Raw genomic sequence first — 20,000 nt, forward strand, 5'->3', positions numbered from 1 at the left:
TGTGATTCAACATTAATTTATTGTGGATATTTTATAAATTGTGACAAATATCTTAATATCTGAGTCGCAATGGAAAGTTCAGACTATCACCTGGGTCACTGTAGTACCATAGAAAACTTTGGAATTACATGAGGAACCCGAACGTTACACAGTGTGGGCTCGGTCGAGGCACAAGCAGACCGTGACCTGAGTATGAAACTCAGTCCAACAACAAGTCCAACAAATAATGTCACGACAAGTAACAGTTTTCTGTAAAATTAGAGTGGTCCCATATTTATTAGTAATTTGATATATTCAAACATCTATCAAGTTCAAGTTCTGTTTATTTGTCACATACATAGTTATACACAGTATAACTCGCAGTGAAATGGTGGAGAGTGCTCTGTCCAAACTGAGGAAGAGAAACAGGGGTGCATAGAGAAAAATATATATATGCAAGATAAATATATATATATATATATATATTCAGTACATGAGTGTAATGTCAACTACAGATTACTGCTGTTATATACAAAGATCAGAGTTCTCGTGCACAATTTCAATTGTGATTTTCACAAGACTTACTTTACTATATTCTGTCTTGTTCAGAGAACAGTCAGGAGAGATGTTTTCAGACACAATCTGAACCACTTCATTAAGAGTTGTTTGTGTGTGTGTGTGTATGTGTGTGTGTGTGGCAATGTATTGTGATGGCTGAAGCATATGTAGTGTTCTAGTTAAGCTGTCAGTAACAAACAAAGAGCTCACACATATGGAGGTTTAAAATATGGACAATAGTTCTCTCTGTTTTTAAACACGGGTTCGCATCACCAGCAAATCTATCTGTAAATGCTGGACTGAGTCAGACCTCTTTGGTCTAAAAGGTTTTCTTTAATGTACAGAGGAGTGTGTTAGGCATGAACTGATGTAAAACAATTACATTTCATGAACAATCTTAAAAACCTGTGTTTGTCAAACATGGATTTGGCTTATTTTCCACGTGCAATACTTGGAGATGTCCGTGTATAATTTAATGTATAATAAAAGAACAGAAGGTTTGTGCAAATGGCTTTTTCTACCTTTGCATCATTTTAACTTTGTGGGCGCTCCAGGTCAGAGCACAGCTATGGAAACAGTATATGTTTAGGGATTAATAATTGACCAAACAAAATCGGCAAACACAAATAAAACAGTAAGACACTGACAGTCTCTCTGCTTTCTGTGTTTTATATTCTGTGCTTTTTAGCAATAAAAGGATACACATATACTCCAAGACAGACCAACACAAAAGGAAATAAGATAATGCTCCAGAGGGGAAATTTAGATTGCGCCAGTACAACATTTACATGATGTGGTAAAATAGTAAAAAATATAGTACAATAATAGTATGGAAAATGTGAAATATAGTATAAAATTAGATATATGTAACCCCTCCCTAAAGGCACCCTAATGAAATGATCATTTAGGTGGAGCACATCTCAGAAATTATGTGTTGGCCCAGTGTAAGTTATAACTCTAAGCGGTTAATGACCTCAATGATACACAGGTTAGTAAATACCCCAAAGTTGACATTTTATTTTAAAAAAATACCCTGCACAAAAGAAAGAAATAAGTGAAATAACAGTTTGTGCTCAGTGGCTCTACCGAATTTTGTGGCGTTACAACTCAAACGCGCAAAGAAAATACACCAATATCAGTATTTCTCTTACCCTTGGAGGCCTCAGTTGTAAATTAATCAGTTGTTTGAACACTGAAATTAGTAAATTAGTACATTAAATTAGTAAATGAAACAATAATAAATGGTCAACACAATAAATCCAAAAATGAACCAGATCTTAGCTGTGTCCAGCTTAGCACTTGGGTGTTCACAGGTATTTGTATTATCACTCGTTGGGGCCCAAACATTGGGGCACATTGGTAGGACGCCGGACGGATTGTACACGAAACACGGAGCCGGTTGTTCCAGCACTCACGAGTCCGTGACACATACGGAGATGAGCCGTAGTGTCAGAATCAAACAACTACTCACGTCTCCTCGCACGCAAGTGCGATGATGTGTGCTGAGACTCTGGTCCTCGTAGTCCATCCGCACGAGCAGTAGTGTGGAAAATCCAGGCCTCTTGATCGAGGAGTAGTGGTGTGTCACGGTCTTGTAGCTCTTCAGCTGAATAAGGCTAACTCGCTTCACGGAACACAAACAAAACAAACAAAGCATATAGCGGAGAGAAGGCTATACTTTCACGCTAACAAACCATTTTAGAGTTGAAAGACAACAGGAAAAAAGTTACAGTTTGGGCCTGTATACGTGCGTATATTAAGTCTAAAAAACTAAGTTCAGAGGAAACTAGCTTATTCCTTGCACTGGGGAATTTAATTTCTTTATTGCTTTTGTCAACTATTTTAGATTTTATGGTTAATTTGTAGATCACAAATCATTCCCTGACATACACAATTTTTGTCATTTTGTTTCTTGCATAGCTGCACTATAACTGAATCACACTACATATCACCTCTACAAAGGTCTCTTTATCACTCTGCCACAGAAACACCAGGGCCAAACTGTAATCCCTCATCTCCTGTATCTGGGATCAGATCTTATTTACTTACTTATGCTGCCCTCTTGTGTTGATTTGCAATAACGCAGTTTTAGTCTATTGTAACATTTATTCTTTTTTGCGTGGATGAGCACTGTTTTGAGAGTTAAACTTTTTAAAATCACATTTTGTTTGCAATTTAAAGGTTTGCGCGCGTCACCCATCCGAGTCAATAAAAGAGAAGAATAAAATATTAAATGCAATATTATTGAATAAAATAACTTTTAAGGGTAATGAAATTAAATATCGTTTCTTGTATTTACTACTGATCATATTGTTTATACATTGTACATGTGTTCAGTCCTACCTTACAACTTGATCTAGTTCTACTGTACACCTTTGTATTCATGCCTTTCATTTAGTTAGACTGTACACGTGTGTTTTTAATTTATAATTAAAGTTAATTCATCAGTCCCCCTCAATCCCTCTGGTCTGAGTTTCGACACAGGTTGTACACAGTAACACAATGGTTACAAAACGTTTTCATTAACAACATCTGTAATGTAATGAAATTACTAGATTAAGATGTTCATGTAAACGTACCAGAGTAAAGGCTGTTATCCAGAGTGCCTCGATGTCTCCCTCTACTGGTCACCGAGAGACTGTCATATGAGAACGAAAGTCCTAGAAGCGCTCTCGCTCTCAAAACACGCAGAATACCTGCTTGTTCAAAGACTTTGCTGAGGTAAGTTTACATTTTTATGATTTAAACATGAATATGGATAAAACGCTACATGACTATACATTGTAGTTATAAATTAGGCTTTAGTGTTTGTTTTTGTACGAGTATTTCTTCCTATCATAACTTTAGGTGTCATAGTATACTAGTAGCAAATTGATAGCCTTCATTTCCTCATAAAACACGATCTTTTACCTTAAAGAGTCCAAACCGCGGGGAGTTCCCCCTCCTGAAGAGACAAACACGGTAGCACGTCTAATGAAATTCTAGTCATATCTGTACAGCGTACGTTATTAAATCTCTGAACGTGAGAAGTCGCTGTAAAGTGTTTTACTATCAGGACTATATCAGGCTCTCACTGAACATCCACATCAACGATGCTTTGACAGAGAGGTTAGAGGAACTGATTATTTATATCTAGAGATCCAAGAAAAAGACTGGAATCAAAACCAGGAAAATTAATTTGGAAATTCATTTGAAATGAACCATTTAAACAGTGCTAGAGAGGGTGTTTATACCCAACCTCAATATGCACTTTACACAGCACAGAGAAAATTACAAATGAATAGAACAAAGATAGTGTTTATAGTCTTAGGTTTTAGATATAAAAATAAGGAAATAGACATTAAATGGCACTTGTGATAATGGTGAGTAAATGGCACCTTATGAAAAGTTCAATGAAAAATTGAATGTACCATTTTATCTTACACCTACCAGTCAGTCAGGCAATACTGGTTTCCAAAGTCTGTGTCAGCAATAGTCCCACTTGGCCACTAGAGGTCCTCATCACCTGAATACTAGTGTGGTTACCATGGTTTCTGTCACTGAGCTCACCTGTTCCTGATTTTACTCATCAGTCTCCCTACTTAAACTCTCCAGTCTGTTCAATTAGTGTGGAGTTTTAACGGCTATTGTAGTCAGCGTAATCAAACTGCAGTCATTCCATGTTTAACTCTCATCACCAGAGTCTTGGGTTGAGTTCCTATCTGGTTGGAGTTTCCATGTTCTCCTCATGTCTGTGTGGATTTACTCTGGGAACTCTGGTCCAACAGTCTCCCACAGTCCAACTCCCCCCCCCCAAAAAAAAAAAAATGTATGTTAGGTTCTAATAAAATCATTTTCTGGGAGTGTTTGTGAATGATTGTGTCTTCATGCCCAGTGATGGATGTTGTTCTGTCCTCAACCCAAGGGGGGGTTGAGGTTTCTGTTTGAGAGAACACAGTGTGTGTGTGTGTGTGTGTCAGGGGGTTAAGGTTTCTGGTTGAGAGTACACTGTGTACAGTTGGCTGCTGTTTCTCACTGGCGTGTGATTAGATGTAAAAGGTGTGTGTATGTTAATTGTAAAGTGACCTTGAGTTCCTTGAAAGTTCCCATAGAAATATAACTTAATTCATTCCTTAAAACTCCATCTCATCTCTCTGAGCATCGTATGCTAGTTTGATACTGGAGCTACAATTCTAATGCAGATAACAAATACAGGAATCTTTAGCCCACCTGTTAGCAGGGACCCCACTTGTCTAACGTTGCCCAACCTGATAATGGTGAATAAATGGCACCTTGCAATATGAAAAGTAAAATAAAAAATGGAATGTGCCATTTTCTCCTTATGCCTAATTCTGCCAGTCAGAAAATCCTGGTAAAATCCTGGTATACACACTTCTTCAGTTTGACACTTGAGCTACAAGCCTAATGCAGATAAATAATGGAAGCTTTACCCTCCTGTTAGCAGGGACCCCACCTGCCTAACAGTGGATATGAAGGGAACTCAGTGAAGTAGGGAGGACCTTCACTGAGGATGTTTACTGCCAGTTTAATGATCTGATCATCCAGTGTTATTCAGTGTGGATCTGTGTTCTAATGGAAGAACAGTAAAAGAGTGTTATAGCAGGAGGGTGTTAGAATATGCTGGGTATTAAAGCAGGAGTCTCACAGCTGTTTTAAACACACGTGTCTGGTGTCTTTTGACTGTCCATCAGTGTCCTCAGCACACCCTTCACACACAGCTGCATGCAGTTTGCACAAGTGCTAACTGTTGGTATAAATGTCCATTAGAAAACTACATTACCCACAAAGCTCCAGTGCAAAACTAAAGAATTGTTTTTTGTGCAGGAAAATGCCAGGGGCCAGAGTTTCAGAAGACCAGGATCAATTCAGCTGTCCAGTCTGTCTGGATCTACTGAAGGATCCAGTGACTATTCTCTGTGGACACAGTTTCTGTATGGTGTGTATTAATGACTGCTGGGATCAGGATCATCAGAGGGGAGTCTACAGCTGCCCTCAGTGCAGAGAGACTTTCACTCCGAGACCTGTTCTACACACAAACTACATGCTGGCTGAAATGGTGGAGAAACTGAAGAAGACAGAATTCCAAGCTGCTTCTCCTGTTCACTGTTACGCTGGACCTGGAGATGTGGAGTGTGATTCCTGCACTGGGAAAAAACACAAAGCCATCAAGTCCTGTTTGGTGTGTCTGGCCTCCTTCTGTGAAACTCATATCAGACCTCATTATCAGTCTCCTGCCTTTAAGAAACACACGCTGGTTAAAGCCTCCTTAAGACTACAAGAGAAGATCTGCTCTGAACATGCTAAACTGGCTGAGATCTTCTGTCGTACTGATAAAAGCTTAATTTGTTATTTGTGTATGATGGATGAACACAAAGGTCATGATACAGTGTCAGTTGCAGCAGAAAGAAATAAGAAACAGGTGAGAACAAGAAATCTTGTAGAAACAGTTCATGATAATTCTGTTTCCTGTGTAGAATTACTTGCATTTCTTCATTAAAGAAGCTAATTGCTCATTTCAGTTGTTATAGGAAATATTTGGAAATTACTTATTAAAATTGAAGGTTTTTTAAACAAGGTAGTGGCAAATAAAATTAGGCATCACTAGTCTTTAGTAATAAACAGAACAGATCAGTCAGTGAACATTAGAACAGCCAACACCCATCTTGATGCATTTATACTTTCAGTGTAACACATGACAGTCTCTAATCTCTGTGGCATAAGAGTGAACTTTATCTCCTTACCTGACATTAATGTTCAACCTCATAGCTCATCATTTACAAACAGCTGAACATAATGTATTCACCCCCAGACTGAGCTACAGGAGGAGCAGAGGAAACACCAGCAGAGAATCCAGGAGAAAGAGAAGAAGGTCCAGGAGCTGAAGCAGGCTGTGGACACTCTTAAGGTGAGTACTGAGCAGAGAGCTGCTGGAGCAGCTATTTCAGAGCTCAGTCAGGCCTCTCCTCCAGTCAGCCAGTGAGGAGACCAGTGTTGGGACACTTTGGGATCCTACACAACCACAATGTGCACTGTAAGTCATCCAGGGTCACAGTGAGAGAGTGGATGATAGTTCAGCTTTAAATGGACCTCCATCTTGTCTGTGTGTCTGCTAACAGCGCTCTGCACAGGAAGCAGTGGAGGACAGTGAGAGGATCTTTACTGAGCTGATCCGCTCCATTGAGAAAAAACGCTGTGAGGTGAGAGAGCTGATCAGAGATCAGGAGAAGGCTGAACTGAGTCGAGCTGAAGGACTGCTGGATCAACTGGAGCAGGAGATTGCTGATCTTAAGAAGAGAGACACTGAGCTGGAGCAGCTCTCCCACACAGAGGATCCCATCCATTTCCTCCAGGTAACAAACTCTGTCTCAGCTACAGAGGAACCTGCTCCTCATCAAGTTTAAATAATGACCCTTAACAAAAGTTTATTAAAAATGCAATAAAAAATGCTTGAAATTATATAGTGTACTCATTCATTCATTCTTGTCTATGATGATGTTCTCTGCAGAGTTTCCCATCTCTCTGTGTCTCTTCTGGATCTGTGGACTCATACAGCATTTCTATCCATCAACATCTCTCATTTGATGGAGTGAAGAAATCTCTCTCTGATCTGAAGGAGCGAATAGAGACATTCTGCAAAGAGGAATTCAACAAAATCTCTCCACATGGTAAGAGAAACAACAGAACGTGGTGTCAGAAGTGGGATGGTGCTGTAGAGACCATCAGGAGTGAATCATGGTTAAGGACCCACCCTCTGCTGTTAGGGGGATGGTATAAAGCCCAGTGTGTGAACCCTGGTGAGGGACAGGGGCATGACCCTGGATGATGAAGGGCATGAGTGTTTAGGACCCATGGAAGGGGTGTAGTGGAGGTGTGCTCTCCCCAAAGGGGAAGGCAGTGTGGTGACAGAGACCATCACCCCCTGAAGGAGGGAGGCTGATGTGATGGGGATTGTCACTACAGGCAGGTGAAACAGCTATAATCTGTAATGTATAAAATATAAACTGGCAGCAATAATCACACACATTTGTGTGATAATAGTTTGAAACTGATTCTTCTATTAAATAAACAACAAAAAACCCCATTAAACCTCACCCATATATAGAAACAAACAGGAGAGAGAATGAAGATTTGTGTAGGGTGTGGGTTTGTTTTGTTTGCGTGTATGTGTGTGTGTGTGTGTGTGTGTGTGTGTGCACGTGTGTGAAAAAACAAATATACCACTGGGCTTTTGGATAGTAAATTTATAAAGTATAAAAAACAAAATGTAGATAATTTTATTTTCACATAGTAATTAAACGTTTAGGAATATAACTGACTGTGTCTGTAACCTACTTAACCTACTGTAACCAGTCATGAAATTAATAACACACACACACAGACACACACAGACACACACACCACACAAACACACATGGCGGCGGGGGGGGGGGGGGGGGGGGGGGGGGGGGGGGGGGGGGGTTGAGGGAAAGAAGAGAGAATAACTGAGACACAAATGAAGACAAATAATCTTCCTGAATAAACTGACTGAACTTTGCCAAAGTCTGTTATTCACAGTAAGATTCAGGAATGTTTTGTTTTTAAATAAATAATCCACATATAATCCCACTGTTAGTCTGATCTGGTTCTGAATGGAGCATTTGGGCCTCATTCATTCATTCATTCATTCTGTTGGATATTTTGATTCTGTTTCTCCACAGCTGCAGCAGTTCAGATGTTACCACCAGAGCCAAAGACCAGAGAAGATTTCCTGAAATGTAACACACACACACACACACACACACACACACACACACACACACACACACACACACACACACACACACACACACAAACAAACAAACAGAGAGAAACACATTTAGCTGATTTCAGTATGAATCTGCTGTTGCTACCATAGTAACTAGCACAGTATAATCTTTAAATATTTCATACGGAAATGTATGAAAACAGTAACCAACAGACAAATGTATCTTTACTGAAATTAATATAAATTAATACATTTTGTAAATTAAACCTAAAATGCTCTTTTTTAGATTTCTGTCAGATGACTCTGGATCCCAACACAGCACACCGTCGCCTCATTCTGTCTGAGAGGAACAGAGTGGTGACAAATAGTATGAGAGTCCAGCCATACTCTGATCATCCAGAGAGATTTGACTTCTGGACTCAGGTGTTGTGTAAGGAGAGTGTGTGTAGATGCTGTTACTGGGAGGTTGAGTGGAGCAGTGTGGGAGGGGTGTTCATATCAGTCTCATATAAAGATATCAGCAGGAAAGGACGGGGTAAGGATTGTGGGTTTGGACACAACACTCAGTCCTGGAGTCTGGCGTGTTCTTCTACTCTCACTTTCTGGCACAACAATATTAGGACTGCGATTTCAGACCCACCGTCCTCCAGAATAGGAGTGTATGTGGATCACAGTGCAGGAACTCTGTCCTTCTACAGAGTCTCTGGCACAATGACCCTCCTACACACAATCCACACCACATTCACTCAGCCTCTCTATGCTGGGTTCTGGGTCTATGGAGGATCAACTGTGAGGTTATGTGATATAAAATAATGTTTGGATATTTTACTATTCTAAGTAAGTTGATTTAATTATGAGTCAGATCAGTTTTAGTCTGTATCTACAGTACATTATCACAAGTGCCATTTAATGTCTATTACTTTAGTTTTATTTCTAAAACCTAAGACTATGAACACTATCTTTGTTCTATTCATTTGTAATTTTCTCTCTGTTGTGTAAAGTGCATATTGAGGTTGGGTATAAACACCCTCTGTAGCACTGTTTAAATGGTTCGTTTCAAATCAATTGCAAAATTAATTTTCCTGGTTTTAATTCCAGTCTTCTCCTTGGATCTCTAGATATGAATCATCAGTTCCTCTAACCTCTCAGTCATAGCGTCGTTGATGTGGCTGTTCAGTAAGAACCTGATATAGTCCTGATAGTAAAACACTTTACAGCGACTTCTCACGTTCAGAGATTTAATAACGTACGATGTACAAATATGACTAGAATTTCATTAGACGCTGCCGTGTTTGTCTCTTCAGGAGGGGGAACTCCCCGCGTTTAGGACTCTTTAAGGTAAAAGATCGTGTTTTATGAGGAAATGAAGGCCATCAATTTGCTACTAGTAAACTATGACGCCTAAACTTAAGACAGGAAGAAGTACTCATACAAAAACAAATACTAAAGCCTAATTTACAACTATAATGTATAATCATGTAGCATTTTTATCCATATTTATGTTTAAATCATAAAAATGTAAACTTGCCTAAGCAAAGTCCGAGAGCAAGCAGATATTCTGCGTGTTTTGAGAGCGAGAGCGCTTCTATCGCTTTCGTTCTCATGTGACAATGTCTATCAGTGACCAGTAGAGGGAGACATCGAGGCACTCTGGATAACAGCCTTTACTCTGCTACGTTTAATCTAATAATTTCTTTACATTACAGCTGTTACTAATGAAAATGTTTTACGTTTATGCCGATTTTGTTACTGAGCACAACATTTCAAAAGCCAGACTAGAGGAACTGAGGGGGACTGATGAATCAACTTTAATTATAAATTAAAAACACATGAACAGGTAGGACTGAACAATTGTACAATGTATAAATGATATGAGCAGCAATAAATCCATGAAATGATATTTAATTTAATTACCCTCAAAAGCTATCACTTGTCATATTAAGTTTTTTATTTTATTCAATATTTTATTTCACTCCTCTCACCACAGAGTTCACACTTTGCCCCTCCACACTCCCCTCACTAGAGCTGCAGGAGGCATCGAAGGTTCGGTGCTTTTTCAGTACTACAATGTAGCAAACGAGTCGACTCTGTAACATTCGAAGCTTTCAATGCTGAATATAACCTGAGGAACCGAATCAGTATTCTGGACATGTGAGTCGAATTGCGCGTGCTAATTTGACTCGGACGGGTGACACTCCAGCTGTCTCGAGCAGCGAGAAGGCAGCACAGACTGTGTGAAGGCGGGAAGCTCGCTAGCTCGCTAGCTAGCATGGCTACAACAACAATGAAAGACGGTCTCAAGGAGCCAAGTGTGGCCACATTTAGCCTACATCACTGATGAAGACGGCCAGAAAACGGATACAACAAAATCTCTACGAAAAAGGTGTTATAAATCTCTCCACTGCAAAACAGCAACCAGCAGCTTAACAAAGCATTTGACCAAGAAGTATCCTGACCTATACAAAGTGACAGGTTACCATAGATAAAGGCTACACCGGTTTGTATGGGAACGTGTCTTTTCTGGGCTTGTTCCTGTGAGCATGGTGTCCTCCGTCCCTTCTCTCTGGGTGTGTCCCCGTTTTAATGGAAAACAAGCCCTCTAGGTACATCAGGTCCTTCAAAGGTGTTCAGCCCATCAACCATATGTCATACTGCCTCCAGCTCCCACAGTCGTTGTACATAAACCTACACAGTGTGTATGTGAACTAGCTAACACTGCCAGAGCTAATGTAGGCTCCTCCCAGTCAAACAAACCCGACATATTACAGGTCCAATAGGAAAATGAAGGATAAGGAACATGGTGGGGAATGAAGTGTGAAAGACCCTCAGATGGAAGCAGGGGACTGGACCCTGGATTACCTGCACCCACTCAAACACTACACATTTAGTGAGAGTTTTAGTTTTGTAAGAAACAATCATGATCTGCTGAATATGAGGGAATGATTAGTGATCTAAACCTCCCTGAAAATAACTGATTTCAAAAAAGCTAAATACAAGAAACTAAAATCAAAATCCAAGCCACAAAATATATAGTTACATAAAGCAAAACACATATAAAAGGCCAGCTGGTGTCTGTCATATTCAGAGTAGCCTTTAGGACTGTAAGGAATATCACAAATGTGTTTAATTAAAACAAGAAATCTAATAGTCATAATAATGTCTTGGCATTATCAGTGAAGTCTTAGATTTACAGGTAAGATACAGATGTCTCTCATATGTAAGATCACATTATACTTGGTATACTTAAACACAACCAATACAATCAATTTTATTTTCACTCATCTGTCTTGATTGCCAGAGTACACATGAACCCTGCCACTTTGAACATATGAGAAGAGGACTTCTTTAAAATTAATTATGAATGATTTCTGCCACATTAGCCAGAATGCTCAAAAGTAGATCTATAAAAAGCAACTGTTTTTGTATGTTTGAAGCCAATTTCAAAGCCAAATGTAAAGTTAAATGTATTTATACAGCTCTTTTTACAACAGCTGTTGTCACAAAGCAGTTTTACACATGTCTGAGTCCATGCCCCCAGTGAGCAAGCCAAGGAAGCAAGGAAAAACTCCCTAGAGCACGAGGAAGAAACCCTGAGAGGAACCAAGACTCAAAGATGGGGCCCATCCTCCTCTGGCTGACCCCAAACACAAAAATCAAATGACTAAAGAGGTTTAAAATAGACCCTGAAATACAACCCGCAGACTCAGTTTCAGTGAATATAATCTTACAATGGCCAACAAAATGTAATTTTAAAAAGTTACATTTTTCAAAACAGTTCTCAACCATGCAAAACGGAATAAATGTTAAAGTAGACTGAAACTGTGTTATTGCAAATCAACACTAGAGGGCATCTTAAGTAAATAAATAAGATCTGATCCCAGATAGAGGAGATGAGGGACTACAGACCTGATCCCAGATAGAGGAGATGAGGGATTACAGATCTGATCCCAGATACAGGAGATGAGGGATTACAGAGCTTGGCTCTGGTGTTTATGTGGCAGAGTGATAAAGAACCCTTTGTACAGATGATATGTAGGGTGATTCAGCTATAGTATAGCTATGCAAGAAACAAAACAAAATGACAAAAATTGTATGTCAGGGAATTATTTGTGATCTGCACATTCACAGAAAACATAAAATAGTTGAGAAACGCAATAAAGAAATGAAATTCCCCAGTACAAGGAATAAGGTAGTTTCCCCTGAACTTAGATTTTTAGACTTAATATAAGCAGTATACAGGCCCAAACTGTAACTTTTTTCCTGTTGCTTTCTAGTCTAACGGTTTGTTATCGTGAAAGTATAGCCTTCTCTCCACCGTATGTGTTGTTTGTATTGTTTGTTAGCGTGAAGTGAGTTAGCCTTATTCAGCTAAAGAGCTAGCCACAACTCCATGCTACACCACTGAACGGGCTACTCCTCGACAAAGAGGATTGGAATCTCCACACTACTGCTCATGTGGATGGACTAGGAGGACCGGAGTTTCAGCACAAATTATCGCACTTGATGTTTGAGAAGCGAGAGGAGACATGAGTAGTTGCTTGATTCTGACGCTACGGTTCATTTCCGTACGTCATGGACTCGGGAGTGTTGGACCAACCGGCTCTGTGTTTCCTGTACAATCCATCCGGCATCCTACCAATGTGCACCAACATTTGGGCCCCAACAAGTGATAATATAATTATGTGTGCACACCCCAACGCTAAGATGGACACAGCTCTGGTTCATTTTTGCATTTACTGTGTTTGACCATTTATTATTGAGTATTTCATTTGCTAATTTCAGTGTTTATTCAATTGATTAATTTACAATTGAGGTCTCAGTGGGTAAGAGAAATACTAATATTGGTGTATTTTCTTTGCACGTTGGAGTTTTTTTTTTTTCTTCTGCTGATTGTGGTTACGGTAAGGAGTAACTCCACAAAATTCGGTAGAGCCACTAAACACGAACTGTTATTTTGTAATTTTTTTTTCTGTTATTTTGCTTATTTAATTCTTTTGTGCAGGGTATATTGTAAATAAAAATAGTAATTTTGGGGTATTTACTAACCGGTGTATCATTGGGGTCATTAACCACTTAGGGTTTAAAAGGAGTATTACTATCAACATGGTAGTATTAGACACATTTTTGGAGGGTATACACTAACTTACATTGAGCTAACACGTCATTTCTGAGCTGTGCATTCCCTAAATTATCGTTTCATTGGGGCGCCTTTAGGGAGAGGTTACACATCTTATTTTATACTATATTACAGTGAGTGAGTAATTGAGTGAGTGAGTAATAAAATGTTTTGGGTAAAGGAAAGTTAAAGTAGTGATCAAAATATTATCCGGTGTTCTCCTAAGGTGACCTGTGATCTCAGTGTAGTGTGTTTTGAGGGCTTCTGTATCAGTTTAGAGTCGTACAACAGTGTATTTGAAAGCATGAAGATTTATCATGTTTCTGTGGGTATCTGAAGACACAGCGCAGAGAGCTGAACAGGACCAAAGTGGATTATTCTGGTTTGTTTTAGCAAAAGGGTACCAAGTGGTACAAGAAACAGTGTTATCAATATTAGGAGGGCATATGAGATCTTTTTATTTTTTTTAAAGAGACGTCCCTTGTTTGAATATAATGGAACCAAACTCTACCTGGTATAAGTATTGAATATCAAATTGCATAATGGTAATAATTTGGACATGATGGAATATGTAAAAAATGAAGGAAAAGTGTATAAAAGTGTATTTAAAAAAAGGTAGCTAATTTTAAGAAGTGAAGGTTTATCTGTCAGTGATTCCTACATGTTATTAAGTGAACGCTTCAAGATGGAGGACTACGACAAGTCAGACTGTCGGGATTAAGATAGAGCTAAACCTTCTGTCTTCGGGTTCCCCACTCATCCCCAAAGAATACATGTCATATGCTATAAGGATTTGATAGCTAGTCGCTTAAAGTGTTTTCTTGTTCTTTCTCAGTCTTTAGGAATCAGTCATGCATTGTGTGTTACACCGTAAGATACTTTTAAAAAATTGTTTAAGAAATTTCATATTTTTCTTACCTTTTAGCAACTGGCAAGTAATATTCCACACTTCTGTACTATACTGTATATTGTACTACTATATCTCATTTTATACTATATTATGCATTTTCCATACTATTTTTGTACTATATTTTTACTATTTTACCACATCATGTAAATGTTGTACTGGAGTAACATCTGAATTTCCCCTCTGGAGCATTAAAGGCTATATCTTATTTCCCTTTGTCTGTCTTGGAGAATATGCATATCCTTTGACTGCTAAAAAATACAGAAAATAAAACACAAAGCAAACTGACTGTCAGTGTCTTACTTTTTTATTTGCATTTCCCAATTTTGTTTCATTTTTGTCAATAATCATCAATTATGAGTACTTTAAGATAAACTGTATCGATAACTGTGCTCTGACCTGGAGTGCCAGCAAAGATTAAAATGATCCAAAGGTAGAAGCCGCCATTTCCACAATGTAAAAAAAACCTTTCTGCTCATTTAATGTTCATTAAATTATACAGGGACATATCCAAGTATTAGACTTGGAATATAAACGATTGTTCATGACAATTATTTTACATCAGTTCATGTAGTCCCATATGTGTGAGCTCTTTATGTTTGTTAATGACAGCTTAACTAGAACTCTACATACGTTTCAGCCATTGCACTACATTCGCACTACTATTGTCCAAAAGATGACAGATGGACAAATTAACAAATAAAATGAAGTTCTAAGACCCGAGTTCTTTTTGCGAGAGGTTCTGGACTGAAAAAAACCCCAACTTTTCCTATACTTTCCTAAATGTCAACCTCTTCTAAGAAAAGCCCAGGAAAAACCTCCCAAAGTCTTACTGCATCCGGATTTTATCCAAATCTCTGTAGGGGTGTTAACAAGGGAGTCGGTCTAACGAACTCATTCACTTCTAAGTCATGAATACTGATTTCCTTTTTCTCACTCTAGAAGGGTTCAGATTTCTTCCAGTCATTTTATTTTAGCTGATTACAAATATAAAAACACAAAGGAAAACAGTTACACATTCCATATAATAACTTAATACATAAAGCCAGATAGGCCAGATTTTCATAGATTTTCACACTTAAGTAGAACGTTATTACCACACAAATTCACTTGTGCATGTCCATGTCTAAGACACCATTTCTCATTTTCTTTAAGCTTAGAATGTCACAACTTATTAATTAATAACTGCATACAATGAACCTGCTGCTATGAACACACAGTTCAGTTAGATTATATGACATATCTCGCTACAGTCACTGGGTGGCACTCTGGGTCCGTGAACTCAAAATACTGTGACCTCAGAGGAACTCAAAACATGACAACCTCAATTCCTTTAATAATTCTTCGTGTGATTCTTTAAAAACCTTCCCTCTGTCATCTGCTGAATAACTTCACCTAGGACACGCGTGCCACTTGTGGGTATAAACACGTCAAAGAGAAACCACACTGCACACAACAGCTGAATTTAAACAAGTGGTGCACTGCATGGCAGTTCCATAACTCGCTCATTAACTCTGTGAAACAAATGGATCAAATACACTGGATCATCTAATAGAAAAATAATATAAAAAATAACTAAACACATATCAAATAGAAACACAATACCATATCCAGCATATTTACAGCATAAAAAAAGTTGTTTTGATTTCATATTTTTTTTTACCTTTTAGCAACTGGCAAGTAATATTCCACACTTGATAAATTGACTACAAATTAAAGATTTTCTACATTGTGTGAAGTTAACAACTGGGGTATCAGTTTAATTGAATTGAAAATATTATACATTATATAAATATTATATATTATATAAATATAAGAAGCTACGCCAAAACTTTCATAAAGCACTAGGCCTCTTTGTGTATCACGATAATGTATAGAATGCCATTACATAATGATGGTGTGTGTGTTTCTGCAAATGTGGGCAAGAATAAGAGAAGTGCTGTGGCTCTGTGTGAAGTGCAATGCCACCACAACCAAACCACAGACCCGCTGAATGGACATGGCACTGATATAACATATGTTAATATGTTATATAACAATATAGTTATACCTAAACACTCGATGTTATATTTGTGTAATATTAGATACAATGGTGCTATATCTGTGTAAACGTGTTGTATCGATGTAATGTAATTATATTGGATGTTAGGTACTGACCGGGCGTTCTTCAACTTTGAACTTTAACAGCTACTGAACGGACTGACTTGCTTTGCTGATTTCTTAATAGACTGAATGAAAATGGGGAGAAGACTCAGATCTTATTTTCCATCATTTCAACAGAATTTTTAAGATTTGAAAGTTTTCTTTAAGATTTTAGTGACTTATTGATTATTGACATAGAGAGACAGTAGAAACATACAAAAAACAAAACAGCAATGAAGTAATTAAATTACAGCACCAAAACCCGTGATTAAAGGTTGCACAAAGTTACACTAATGAAATACAACTAGTCGTGTGCAGAAACTATGGGACATTTCTTAACCACAGTCACCCAAAATCATTTATGAATTCATGTAAAAATGTATACCTTATGCGTGGGGACACGAAAACACCTGTTCCACCACATCATACTAAATATTAACTATTAGAAATTTCATGAGTCAGAATAATTTTTAATAGATATAATCAAAGCGTACACATTCTTTATATCATGGAGATTCTAGACCGTTCAAAATTTAATTAAATGAGTTATTTCCATGCCATGAAATTCATACAGTAGTCTGACACCATCTTAACTGGCGATTTTCTTCTGTTACCCTGCGCATTTACAGCGCAGCTTCCTGCGTTATTTCGTTCTGTCCGTGAGGCTGCGGTAATGCCCTTTAATGCCCTTTAATGCCACTCCACGTTCATTCAGACCCTCCGGTTCTGTATTTCTGACAGCGACCTGAATTTCACGTTAAACGCCAAATTCAAATGTCACGCGTAGGCGGGTTTTTACGGCCGAATGTAAACAAGTCGCCCTGATAAGAGTCCGAAGTCTCCCAGAGCTCGACACAAACTTTGGGTAGCAGGTGGTTCACTGAAGGGATTTATTTAAACGGACAAACGGCGAGACGGTTGATTGAACATATTTGGGTAAATCGCGGTCTTACATGAACTGCAGCCGTACGGGAAAGCTATCAGGCCTGTACAGCAGACGAATATGAGGCTCTTCATCTTGGGGTTCACTTTCAGTTTCGGTATGAACTTACTAATATTGGTCGTAACCAATGACGACCACCCAGCAAACGACGGACGTCCCAGCTATCAAAGCTCACATTTCATTCAGCGCTGGTGGAAATCCATGATTTACGGAATACAACTAAATGTTGCGCTTATGATTTTTAATCGATTATTTTTAGTTCAGTCAACACTGAGAGCATTTTATTACAGTATTTTATAACTGACGTGTAAATGCATTATACATGCATGAAACGTATGTCTGTATTGCTAGAATAAGCCTGTATGATTAATATAATTTTGAGCTAAGATCAGCAGAATGGCTACACTAGTTAAGCTTAATTCTGGCTAAATGGTGTTACATCCATGATATTTATGGAAGAAACAGGCTTCCCCGCTTAAGTCTGGTCACATGTCTCCTGTTTTCATCCTACTTCAACCACTCCATGCTTGTTTCAACACTCAGTGAACGGCTCAGTGAAGGGCTGGACTTTGCTCTAAACTCTACACAGCTCACTTCCGCCTGCCGGGGCCTGTGAATGTTTTCAGGCGGAACACGGTGTACGTCATTTCTGCACTCATTTACATGTCAGTACAATCATTGTTAATTTCTCTTTTCACCTTTGCATTAAAAAAAAAAAAAAAGCTTACTGTGAACACCAATACTAAGTACGGTAATAGTGCAGTAAGCTGTGTTATACTTTTTCTTTATAATAAGTTTAAATGGGTAGAGGAAAAAAACTTGATTAAAAAGGACCACTTTCCTGTTGTATCACAGGTTCGTCATTTCATCAATAGAGAGTACTTATGAGCAGTGAGAGGAAGTTTGTGGGAGGAGTTTGGTGTTCCCAGGGCGTTATTTTAGTACATTTAGTACAAACCACGTTAATTTCCATTTTACGGCATTTAGCTACTTACATTCATGACTGAGTACAACTTGAGTAATTGAGGGTTAAGGGTCTTGTTCAGGTGCCCAACAGTGGCAACCAGCTGGAGAAGGAAATATTATTTGCCAACTGCTAAACAATAACAGACCTCACAACTGCCATTTTTGTTTTGCTAACGATGCCTTGGTGAGAAATGGGAGCGTCTTCAGGCATGTGACGTGATCACAGCATTAAGACATTGGATGGGAGCCCGGATTGGGTTCATAAACACGTATCCGGTGTGACGTAACAGAGGAAACACTTACCCAGCTCCGGAATGGCAGACTGGTTGGTGTGCCATGATAATGGTGTCAGGGTTGGCAAACTTAAATGTTCTTCCTTAAATGTGTGTGATGTACTATTTGACCTTGGACATTCGCAGCTTTCAACACGTGTAAACGCCGTCTTATTTATTTAGTCATTTATTTTTAATTGGCTTGAGTTCATGGTGTCAAAGCCATAGGACTTTGTGTTTCAGATAAGCAAAAATGTCAGAATTAGTTTGTTAACCACCTAATGATCACAAAACGTCAAGGTTAAATAAACATTTTATTTTAGGGGTGCATTAAATGTGTGTAATTATTTAATTAATCTAATTGCAACCCAGGAATGGACGTATGTTTGAAACAGCGATGGAGGTATATGGTACCATCCGTGACTGGAGTCGGACCTAAAGGTGACAGAGTCTCTCCAACAGTCCGCTTACACACATCACTTCTTCCTGTTGCTGGTTAGCCCACTGAGCCAACAGAAGAGGAGGGCCATGCCACTTTTGTTGCTGTGGTGATGGATATCAGCGAGGACATTCAAAATGAATCTTTGGTAAGGGTCTTCATTTGATTCTTTTTTTCGATTCATAGTCATGTCACCAGAACATCACATATGATATTGAATTAACAAGATATGTGAGACTTTATATACGTGTGTGCGTCTATGTATGTGTATATGTCAATGTGTGTGTGAGTGTGTGTGTGTGTGTGTGTGTCTGTGTATGTGCACTGATGTGTGTGATGTGTGTGTGTGTAACTATACAGTGGGACAGGTGAGAGGCTGGACTCCTTTGAGGTCCAGTGCTTTGTTCAGCTGAACCTCCAGGACCTTTCCTGCTTTAGTGAGTTTCACGTTCCTCATACAGCCTTTAAACGAGGTGCTGATGGTCAGGCCAAACTGCTTTAAGCCCTCTGTAACACACACACACACGCACACACACACACACACACACACCAGAGAGAGAGAGAGAAAGCGACCGAATGTAAAGATCTTTTTTGCTGCACATTTATAGAGCGCATACACAAATCTCTCTATTTTCCCAGCATTTCAGACCTATTTTCTACCCTTTTCTACTGCATATATAGACAGAAAGCAGGTGTAATGGGGCAATAGAGCTCTTCCCATAACTCTCCCAGTTTCTCATCATTTTCACTCATCTCTAAAGGTGGAGGTTTATCACACCTGGTGGAGGTAACCACACCTGGATGCTGCTGTCTGCAGGAGCATCACGGATAAAGTAACACCAAATCTTTCACATGACGGACCCAATTAAATGTAACCACGGCTGTCGTGTTTTACTACAGTGTTACTATGGCAACGGTTTGACTGGCGTACCGG

The 20,000-nt window shown here is 38.8% G+C and overlaps 2 protein-coding genes across 4 annotated transcripts in view; one reads left to right on the plus strand and one right to left on the minus strand.

Annotated features, from left to right (window-relative positions):
• Positions 1-9,094, plus strand: part of LOC118241806 (tripartite motif-containing protein 16-like) — an 11,015-nt gene extending 1,921 nt beyond the window's left edge. The window contains exons 2-7 of one of the 2 annotated variants that reach the window (XM_035529005.1): positions 5,362-5,956; positions 6,347-6,442; positions 6,654-6,887; positions 7,043-7,202; positions 8,235-8,291; positions 8,568-9,094. In XM_035529005.1, coding sequence (XP_035384898.1) covers positions 5,362-5,956; positions 6,347-6,442; positions 6,654-6,887; positions 7,043-7,202; positions 8,235-8,291; positions 8,568-9,094 — 1,669 coding nt within the window. Of the gene's footprint in view, positions 1-5,361; positions 5,975-6,346; positions 6,443-6,653; positions 6,888-7,042; positions 7,203-8,234; positions 8,292-8,567 lie in introns of those variants that run through there. The other variant, XM_035529006.1, reaches the window with a different exon arrangement.
• Positions 9,095-18,922: 9,828 nt separating this feature from the next.
• The window catches only part of LOC118241808 (laminin subunit alpha-2-like), an 8,300-nt gene continuing 7,222 nt past the window's right edge, over positions 18,923-20,000 (minus strand). For both annotated transcript variants that reach the window (XM_035529025.1, XM_035529026.1), the window contains 2 exons: positions 19,998-20,000; positions 18,923-19,573 (listed from right to left, as the gene is read on the minus strand). The exon at positions 19,998-20,000 is cut by the window's right edge and continues 220 nt beyond it. In XM_035529025.1, coding sequence (XP_035384918.1) covers positions 19,419-19,573; positions 19,998-20,000 — 158 coding nt within the window. In that variant the 3' untranslated portion in view covers positions 18,923-19,418. The remainder of the gene's footprint in view (positions 19,574-19,997) is intronic.

This window comes from Electrophorus electricus, chromosome 8 (genome assembly GCF_013358815.1).
Source record: "Electrophorus electricus isolate fEleEle1 chromosome 8, fEleEle1.pri, whole genome shotgun sequence".
Taxonomy (NCBI): Eukaryota; Metazoa; Chordata; class Actinopteri; order Gymnotiformes; family Gymnotidae; genus Electrophorus; species Electrophorus electricus.